The sequence below is a fragment of the Solanum pennellii genome, chromosome 3 (assembly GCF_001406875.1).
Source record: "Solanum pennellii chromosome 3, SPENNV200".
Taxonomy (NCBI): domain Eukaryota; kingdom Viridiplantae; phylum Streptophyta; class Magnoliopsida; order Solanales; family Solanaceae; genus Solanum; species Solanum pennellii.
This window is the reverse complement of record NC_028639.1, coordinates 2,622,351-2,632,791: the sequence shown is the minus strand read 5'-3', so window position 1 is coordinate 2,632,791 and position 10,441 is coordinate 2,622,351. Positions and strand designations below refer to the sequence as shown.

The 10,441-nt window shown below is 35.6% G+C and overlaps 2 protein-coding genes across 2 annotated transcripts; one reads left to right on the top strand and one right to left on the bottom strand.

The window, feature by feature from the left end:
- LOC107012067 (deubiquitinase DESI2-like) lies at positions 1–6,197 on the top strand. Its single transcript, XM_015211794.2, has 4 exons — positions 1–461; positions 2,183–2,444; positions 5,139–5,206; positions 5,641–6,197. The coding sequence occupies exons 1-4, from the start codon at positions 327–329 to the stop codon at positions 5,887–5,889; spliced, it is 714 nt and encodes a 237-aa protein (XP_015067280.1). The 5' UTR covers positions 1–326; the 3' UTR covers positions 5,890–6,197.
- Positions 6,198–6,540: 343 nt separating this feature from the next.
- LOC107014905 lies at positions 6,541–8,939 on the bottom strand. The gene is made up of 2 exons (XM_015215025.2): positions 8,746–8,939; positions 6,541–7,844 (listed from the first exon to the last, which is right to left on the bottom strand). Exon 2 carries the CDS (start codon positions 7,403–7,405, stop codon positions 6,764–6,766), a length of 642 nt encoding a protein of 213 aa, XP_015070511.1. The 5' UTR covers positions 7,406–7,844; positions 8,746–8,939; the 3' UTR covers positions 6,541–6,763.
- Positions 8,940–10,441: the final 1,502 nt, after the last annotated feature.

Sequence of the window (10,441 nt, the reverse complement as noted above, 5' to 3'; positions counted from 1 at the left end):
GCCTCAGTCGGAAACAACCGCAACGATTCAAAACAAGTTAAAACAGTGTGGAGGAACCATATACTAAAAAAGAATTTTAAAAAAAATTAAAGCATAAAGTTTATCCAATCGATAAAAGAAATTCATCGACAAAATCTGCAGAAAAAAGAGAGAGAAAAACGAAAAAAGGGAATCGCCAAACCAAACGGTCCATGGTGATTATTACGATAACAACAACCACGTTGCTTTTTTTCATTGTTTGATTTGAAAATTTCAAAATTTTTTTTCTCATTATTATTTGGGGGAGATTGTTGAGGATTTTCTTAGGGTTTTTAATTTGAAGAAGGATGACGGAGGTGGTCCTCCACATATATGATGTGACGAATAGTGGCTCCGATAAGACCAACAACACCATTGTTCAGATCAACAAGTTTTTCAAAGACGGTATCGGTCTTGGTGGAATCTTTCATAGTGCCGTTCAGGTTCACTTCTTCTTCTTTACGAATTTCAATTGCCTTGATTTTCTGTAATTTTTCCCCTCTCAATTTGGTCATTTGGTGTTCTGTGTAGGGTAATTGGATCTAGGGTTTAGTGTCGGTGGGAGTGGATTTTTGTTTTGAGCTGTTGGATAGTGAAAGTTGTTTTGTTTTAGTGCGTTAAATCATATATTTTTGATGCCTGGGAATATATTTCATATAAGGGATCTGGTTGAATGTTTTCATGGTATATTCTTAAACATATCCTTATCTGTTTTTGGTGAATTAATGTTTCTTTTGAACTTACTGGTTATGAGGATGTGTGAATTGACTTGATTTATGCTCTTTAACTAGTAAAATCAATTGCGCATCAAGTTTCTTGTGTTTGTTTTTCTCTCTTTTCTTTTTTTGCTTCTCCTTTGAGACACAACTTTTGTTTAATAATCCTGAGGTTTTTGAGTTCATAGTAGATGTCAGCATTACAACTTGTCACCATCTAGAATCATTGTTGAAGTTGAGAACAAGTTTGATGTGCATATGACTTACTATTATCTCAATTTTTGTCTTTGAAATCTGTTAATACTTGAAAGCTGTTTAGTTCCAAGGGTGGCCTAGTAGTTGAGGAATGGGAGTAATAGCCGAGAGATGCCTAGGTTCTAATCCTAGCTATAACACATGGTGTGAGTCCATCAGTTTTAACCTTGGTGGGCAGAATAATCTTTTCATGGTCAACTAGAAATGAAATGGGCTAGTAATCTAAACACATAGTTTCCTTTTCACCGTCAGGCATCTGTAAATATATATTCTTGGAAGTCTTAGCCTTCTATTATTTCTGCTGTTAGCTAAGAAATTATTTGTATCTACTGTCTTTTCAAAGAGAAAATATCTTTTGCCTTTCTGGCAACGACATTTTTGTTCTAAAAAAATGTTTGGTACAATATTTTGTTTTCTTCAGTGTTGACTAGAAAGGAAAGAGTTCCTACTTGAGCATTGGAACAAATTTCTCCACTTTTTCAAGAAATATTACAGTACTAGTGTTGGTGATAATGTCTGAACTGTATGAGATGTTGTCCACCAGACATTTCCATATTTGGGGTTAATCATGTAATACTAAGCTTTATGATCCTTGTCGTTTACTGAAGATGAACTTAGTGGCATTGTTGCTTTCAAGAAGTTCATATCTAATCTCGTTTATCTAACTTCAGAAGTAGGAACCATTAAGTTAAGTTACAAAGAACAACACCCAAGGGTGTAACCTAGTGTTCAATGAAGTAGGTTGAGAATCATGGAGTCTCAGGTTCATATCTTACACTAGATGATTTCTTCCGATCTTTCTAAGTTCTAGAGACAAAGTTACCTGATACTTGTGTTGGTAGGAGGTAGCAGGTACTCGTGGAATTAATCCATGTGTATGCAATTCTGCTCTAGACACCATGGTTATAAAAATAAAATGAGATGCATTGGTTATTCTGCGATGATATTCTTGGCCAGTAACTATTTGCAGAAATGTTGCATGGTCTCATCTTGTGCAGTGTCCATTTAAGCTCATCACTTCCTGCTTTCAGTAGCTCTTAACTTTTAGCTGAACTTTTGTCACTTGTGTTCATCAACTAGCTTCGTTTTGTCAAAATGTTGCTATGCTTATACTGTATATATCTCTGCTTTATGTCATTATCCTTTTAAGCTCGTGTTAATAAATGTTAGATTTGGTGTAATATTTGTCATAGGTTTATGGAGATGACGAGTGGTCATTCGGATTCTGTGAACAAGGTACTGGAGTTTTTAGCTGTCCTGCTGGGAAAAATCCAATGTATTCGTACCGTGAATGCATTGTACTTGGAAACACAAATCACTCTATTTTCAAAGTGAACCAGATATTGAGAGAGCTAAGTAGAGAGTGGCCTGGACACTCATATGATTTATTGTCAAAGAATTGCAATCACTTCTGTGATGAATTTTGTGAAAGACTTGGTGTTCAAAAGCTTCCTGGTAATCTTTTTCTTCCTCTCTCTGTTCTCCCTTTGCTTGTTAATTCTGTTTTTGCTATAACCATTTTCATAGACAAACTCTTGGTGGTGAACTTGAATGTGGCACAAATGTATGTCTGCAACTTTTGGTGTCAGGAGAAATGCTCAAATTACTATGTATTTGCCATCTCATCTCTCTCAATTGGGTGATATCTGTTCACGGGGTGAGATGTTTACTCCAGGGACAGTTCTTGGTTGTCAATGCTTATGAAAACCATCTTGAACTCGACCTTCGTTGACATTTTCTGTGAATGTTATTTCTTTCTTTCCAAGTTTGGTTCCATATTTACTAGTTTTGATTTCTATGTAATTATTGCTTGATAGACCTTCAGGCTTAGAAACAAGGTGCACAAACATGATGGGAACACTACCAAAGTCCCTCTTTAGATTTGCCAAAAATTTGATCATGATCCATGGTTACACATTAGAATGAATAACTAAGTTTAATTTTATAGTTGAACCCCTAATCTGTGCTGCAGGGAACACAAACGCCTAGTATATTTTGATTTTCCCACTGCACTGTTACGTAAGCTAATAATTCATTACCATTAGTTGCCAAGCACTCAAGACGGTGCTAGGTATTTGTCTGAGCTGCTATATATGTTGTCATTTTTTCCAGATATTATACGTCAGTTAAATTTCACCGTAATACTAAATTGCATAAACTTCGATGTTTTAAATCATGTCTTGATGATTTTTTTGTTCTCATTTTCAAAAAAAATCTTGTGTTGATGATGCCTTCCCTTCGGAACACTCTGGTTTCTCTCCCCAAAAAATAATCCAAAAAACACATGCTTGAATGATTCTCCAGTTTTTCTTCAATTTTTTATTCCATCATTGAAGTGTTAGGCTCATGATATCACAGGTTTGAATCCTGTTGCTAATTGAAACCCTAATATTTAAGTGGAGAAGGGTAGAGTGGCTGGCCCGTTATTCTTATAGTTCTGAACTGTGCATCACTGGCCCTCGGAAATTTCTTGGTTTTCAAAAGAAGTATCTAATCAGATGCTTGCCAAAAGAAGTTTTTTTTGGGCATGATAAATTTTGCCTGTAGTGTAATTTACGCTAGTAAGAACCTTCTATTTTATCTGAAGTAGTCTGTCAAATATGGTTCTCCAATGTAGGTGCTCTTGGGTGTTATTTTGTGGGAGGGGTGGGGTCTTAGATGTAAGTATCGACATAAGTCTTGCCTTGCCTTGTGATTGTTGCTTGTATTGAGGTTTCCAGGATGTGCACTAGAATAACAGTTCCAGACAATTTGAGATATTATTTTGCCTTAATAATACAAATGATGATGCTGGCGATGTATTTCATGCAGTGAAGTCAGACCGAGTACTTAATCTTTGTTGCCTCTTCATCTGCTAGTGAGCAGGCCTAAAATATCCACGTTATCAGGCATGCATTAAAAAGTTAGATGTCCACATTAAGTGTTCTCCTGAAGGACATGAGTTTAACACCCATCTGTAATCAGGAAACTTGTAGTATAACTTGTCTCTTTGAGTATAGATGTGCTAAGTACTCACCGCAATTTAATTGTTGATTTGTGGATCGCTTTGTGATTGTTATACTGTTTGAATAAATCGCCTCCAGACAGTGCTGTGAAAGGCGATCACCTCTTCATCGCCTATTAGCTCTGTGGCGCTTCCATCTTCAGAAGGCGACACCATGGCGAGAAAGGTGTCACCTTTTGTATTTCTTTTTTCAAAAAAAGAAGGGCGGCCAATTTAGAGTTTTAAAAGTTAAAAGGTCTCAAGTTTTTCTTTCCGAATTTGCAAAATTGCACTCTTGGACTTTACTTCGACTGCAACCAGTCGGACTCGACTAGACTTCTCCAGTGACCAGCCAGACTTTTCCGGGGACTCCAAAGTCTAACCAATACGTATTTCTTCGTTTCTTCTTCTATTCTTCAGATTTCTTCTTCTAATTTCTTCCTCCGTTTCTTTTTCCTTCTTCACACTTCACAGTTATTTCTACCTCAGTTTTTTACTCACTGTTTTGACTTTTGTTCTTTTTTTTTCTCATTCAAGTTCTAGGCTTTTAGTATTTACCATCTATTCTCAGTTTTTGGATTGAAATATTTAGTTATATGTTATTGCTATTTGGATTTTGATTATTTATATACACAATTTAATATTTTAAATTTTTGGTATTAATTGGCGCCTAACTTCAAAAAGGCACCTCGCATTGTGGCGACTGGCGAGACAGACCCTTGTCGCCTTTTGTTCCCTTTCGCCATCCAAAACACTGCCTCCAGAAAGATAGAAGCATGATACCAAACTGTCCACTGATATTTGAGTGCGATAAGCATGCTGATTGAAGCAATGTCCTTAATCATGAGAATAACTACCCTTGTTTTTTATGGGATCTTTGTAATATCACTTGATTCTTGTAGTTTGTTGGTGTTAGATGTTCGCTGCAATATGATTTGGTTATTGGGACAAATTGTATTTTTGATTGCTATGCTGTTTGGATATGTCACCTCAAGAAATAGATATGGACAAAAACTGTAACTAGTGCTAGAGTACTAGTCAAGTGCCTGATTCAAGCAACCTCTTTAACAAACATATGTACATTGTGCAGCATAAATTTTCTGGATTTTTGATTTCCTGTCTGAAGCTCGCCAGCATAGACCATATTCTTATAGCTTCTGTAACAGGTTGGGTTAACAGGTTTGCTCATGCTGGTGATGCTGCCGTTGAGATAGCAGGAACTACTGCTTTTAGGGTGAGATTCTTCTACTTTTGGCAGTGCATTTCTTTATCTCTAATGTAATATGTGTAGTTACTAATCCCCTTAGTTCCCAGTGCCGCGTGCCTGCTGGTCGGGCGAAACAAAGTTCTCTTCTGCTTCTACTTCTGTTTATGTGTACTAATTGTTTGGCCCTTTTCTGAAAGGAAAATTTCTCTCAAATAGTTAATTTTATGTAAGATCAATCTACTCGATTACTGGGTTCTTGATTGGATATATTTTTCAGCTTATTTTCCTCATTCAACTATTAACTAAATCGAAGTCTTTAAAAATATGAATTAAGCAGCTTAACATATTATTTATGTTTGTTTGATTAATAAGCACCTTGATGTAATTTTGTTTGGTTGTTAACTTGGCTTGCTAGTTTAGCACAACTTTTGCTTCAATATGACTTCTTTATCTCTTTGTAGCTGAGGCAAGCTAAAACAGAGATCGTTACAGCCAGTAAAGTGGCATATAGGTTCTTCGCAGGAGTTGCTTCTAACAATTCAGCTTCCCCTGACTCTCCTGGCAGCTCTGGTCGGGGAACTCCTAGGTTTCAAGCGAATTGGTTCAAAAATTTTATCACCACTGGCGCCAAACCATCTGGTTCAGATAGTGAAGAGGTGCTAGGACAGCAGCAGCAGCATGGAACAGAGACCCCTCTGAGGCAGAACTAGCGTCAGGAAAGATAAAAAAATTCCACTCATCCGTCTTGTTTCCGAGTATAGTTCATGTTGTAGTCAGACACGAGAAATATCGTGTCCTGCAATGACTCCTGTTATTGTCGAGAAAATGCCAAGCTGATTGATCCCGATTTGTTGTGGAATATGTAAATCATTTTGTTTTTCTGGTGCTGCTTAAATGTTGCAATTTGTTATGGGATTATGTAAATTGCTCTGCTCTTTTGGTTATGCTGATTAGTGCTGAGAGAACTACATATGCACAAACGGTTTTCTTAACTATCTTAGCTATTCCTTTTTCATCGTCTTCAACGTAGCAGGTATGTGATTTCTCTATGACGACTTTTCTTCCTTCGATTTCATCTCTACATGGCAGATGTGATGTTGGGTTAAATTGTTTCTCTATAATCCTAGTTTCCTCTGGTCCAGATGAAATAACAAGAAAGAGTGGCAAGTGATCGACGCTAGTTTGTCACAAAAATTTGATATTTTAGTACATACTACGTATTGTCGTTTTTATGATTTCATATACTTTGTTTTCTTCTTCTCGATAAAAAAAATTCCCAGCATATACATCAATCAAGAAGTAAGCAGCAACCTTCAACGAGCTAATGTCAACACTTTCAAGCAAGGATTTCGAGACCATAATGGTAAGAAAAATAAATAAAATCACCAGTACATTACTTAATATAAACGCCAGCGGTATGTCTTTTAAAAGACGAGCAAGAGCAAAAGCTTACATGACGCAACACAAAGAGGCGGAGAGTTCCACCTTCAAATATATACAGGGGTAATTATTCAAACCCATAAAGGAAAAAAGAAAAATAGCAGTTCAGCACCAGCAACTGGATTACAAACCCAAGACTTCCAATTAATTTACTCCCTCAACTTGATTGAAGACACAAGAGTCTACTGGAGCATCTTCAGCTATCTGAAGAGATGATAAAGACTGTGCTGCAATAAAACCAGGAGAAATTCTTGCAACCTCCCAGTTTCCCTCATCAAAGTATTGATGGTTACTATCATCCCTTACCCAAGTTTCAGATGAAACCATCCACTCGGAATTTCCCCACTCATTCGACATGCATCTGTACCCGCTTGCACCAGAAACCCAGTCTGCTCCTTCAACTGAATAATATGTTGAAGAGTCTTGGCGCGGAAGCATGGGTCTTCCTCTGCCCACGAAGAAGTCAAAACTGCTGTTAAGATCCCACGTGTTCCATCCTTCTTCCTTCTTTAGGAGTAGCTTGCATGAATCATCTGTATCTTCGCCAAGTAGAACCTGAAGTGCAACTGCTTCAGCAATCGCGGCACCCTGTTCATCAAGCCTTTGTTGCTCTTCTTTCTTCTTCTGCTTCTTCTTTTCCAGTTCAGAACGGATGGCAGCTGAAGTGGCCAAGGCTTTCTCTAAGCGCCTCTTCTTTTTCTCAGCTTGTTTAATTCGATCCAACTCATCCTTAACTTGCTTCTTCTTCCCTTTTCTAACAGCAGGTGCCATCTTAGCACATTCCATTTTGCCAACTAATTATGAATCAGTAACACATGAACCTACAGAATTTTTCTTTGTTGTGGATATCTCTAAGACAAGATCATTCTCTCTATAACTAATTTATTATCTTTTCTTCTGTGCCCTGTTATTAATACTATTGCCAAAAAAAAAAACTATGCTATTCAATCTAAAGCTTTTGCTAAAGTTACACCTACACAAACTCGGGTCTAAAGGAATACCGGATTTTACGAACAATACAGTCCCAGACAGAAACAACAGGAGATTGAAGAAGAGAAGACTGGTAAGCACTCATAGGCCCGTCACTCACCATTCTTCCTAGTTTGCCACAAGCCTTGCATTTACCCATCTGACAACAACTAACAAACTACTAAGCCCACTGAAAACCCAACAAAATGATGTCTATACTTGTCTGCTATGCAAACAACTCACATGGCCTTCCTCCCTGCAGAGTTTGCATCAAACTTTAGTATGTAAAATCCAGACATTATCTGAATAAATATTTTGGAAACACAATCAAGAGAGTTCCTAGACATATTTAGATCACAACAAATATATATATAGATATAGATAGATAGACAGATCACAATATATATACACACACATAGCAAACTAGATGGTTGTAAAATCTACCCAACTTTTGTATAGGATAATCCATAGTACTCATGCAGCTTATTAAAGAAACATAAAAAACGAAGGTACCCATTATCATTGACAAATCTATACCCATTATCATTGACAAATCTAGAAGGGAATTTTAAGAGAGTTGAAAATCCCAATAGCAACACAGAAAAATCATCAGTGTCCTCAAGCATCCGTGAGAACACCAATAAAGTTTCACAACACAAAAATTGAATCTTGTACATTGATGTTCTCAAATATGAAGTATCGATTAAGGCCTATTTAAGACTCTGATTAGTCATAAGAGTCATTTCTAAGTCTAATAGTCCTCTAGTAACGTAAATTCATTTGTTAATGAGTGAGTTAGCATACAATTCCTGTCATAGTGACTATGACACTAAAGAAAACCCTAATTTCACAAAACTGGGATCATATAAGATCCCTAAATCAGAAATTGACTTCATCAGATTAAAGTTCAAACCCAAAAACTACACAAATCAATAATTCCAATTAAATTCAGTTTATATCCAAATTCACTAATCCAATTCCGACCCACGTACAAAAACCTCAACTTTCAACAAAATCAATCACTTCCGCACACAATTAACATCAGATCAAGAACACCCAGAATCCAAATCAGAAAGAAAAGCAAAACCAACCCATAAAAATCAAATCTTTCAGATCTCAGTCAAACACAAAGCTCTAAAAATCAAGAAAAAACAAACCTTCGAGAGAAAATGGCCACAGGAAAAACTCTCCCAGCGAAAGTCAACTAGCAATAAAAGAGTATAAAAGATCTGTAGATCTAAATCGCAAAAGAGAAAACAGAAAAATTGGTGTCCAAAGAAAATTTAGAGATAAAAAAAAAAGAGAGAGAGAGAAGATAATATAATAACCAAACTGATCACATGAATTTGCCGGTTTGGAAGAGACGGGGATGAGTAGGAGAAGGAAGGGTAAAATCGTCAATTTGATTATCTAGGTTGTGAGACACGTGGAAGTCTTAGAACTTTGAGTGATGAAGGACACTTGGAATGGACGGTTCAGATTGTGTTGTAGTGGGCCCATGAAAATGGAGAATTTGCGCCGCTTGATCTGAATGAATTTTGTTTTTCTATTAAAAGGAGTTTGCTTTTGCTTTTTTCTTGTTGATAAATAAGGAGTTTGTTTTTGTTTTTGTTTTTGTTTTGAGAAAAAAAAAAAAAGAAGAAGAGGAAAATAGGGTTATTAGTTGGAGTAGATTAGGGAATCAAAGATTGTATGGTTAGAAGTGGATGGTTGGTTATAATTGGATGAGTTCATTCACTATGTCGTCACATGCTAAAAGCATGAAGCAAAGATGATGGTTATCTGTTTTCATAATTTGGATAAAAATCGATTTAAAATAATTATATAAATCAATTTTGTTTGAATTAATTTGATTTACATTTATATACATAATATGGTTTTTGTATAAACAATTTTAATTGTCTTATATAACATTTGTTTATTACTTTCTTCATCCATAATTGTTTGTCAGGTTAAGGTCATGTACTTTTCTCAAATAAAATTTAATATAATGTGTAATTTGACTAATATAACTCTACTATAGCAAGAATATCAAAAGTCTACATAACTTTTCAATTGAACAAAATGAAGTAATTATTAAGGACGAAATTAGAAAAAAAATAACTAATTATTTTTTGATTGGTTAAATTGACAATAATTTTGGACATCTTTTTTTAGTATATCTGTCAAATAATTGTTTGAAGACGGAGGGAGGTTTAATAGAATTAACTTGGGACATATGATCTAGCTATTTGCTTTCTTTTTATTTTGATTTTATTTTCTTCACTATTAATAAAGAACTAACTTGAAAGGGTAAAAAAGTGCATTCTTGTAGATGATATTGACATATAGGATCAGGTTCACAGGGGAGTAGATATCCACGTTAAGTTCTTTGGCAACTTCAGTTGATATCTTGGTGAGAACTATCTCAAAGATTGAAGTCAACTTATATCGTGTACTTTTTATTATATGAAAAGGTTGCTAGTTGCGTACGTTGAGGTCTGTTCTCGACTAGTTATTAGCAATATGATGTGGTGAATCTTTTAAAGGTTTTCTAGACGTTGTAATGTGTCTCGTTGTATAGTTTTTGCCCACAAAGCTCTATAGCATGTGTTGGTTATTCCGTCCGTTTATTTGTTTATAGCTTTTCATATGTCATAGCTTATCATTAGACCAGGTATTTATACAGTTCTTGTTTGCCCTTTGATATAGGGCGTGAAAGAATAATATGCCAAAAGAATCAATATATCTGGATGAAATCATATCTACAATTTGAAATTATTTATAGGAAATTTGAGTTGGTCAAAATTGAAAAATGTGTGTGTAGTGTTATATATATATATATATATATATATATATATATATATATATATA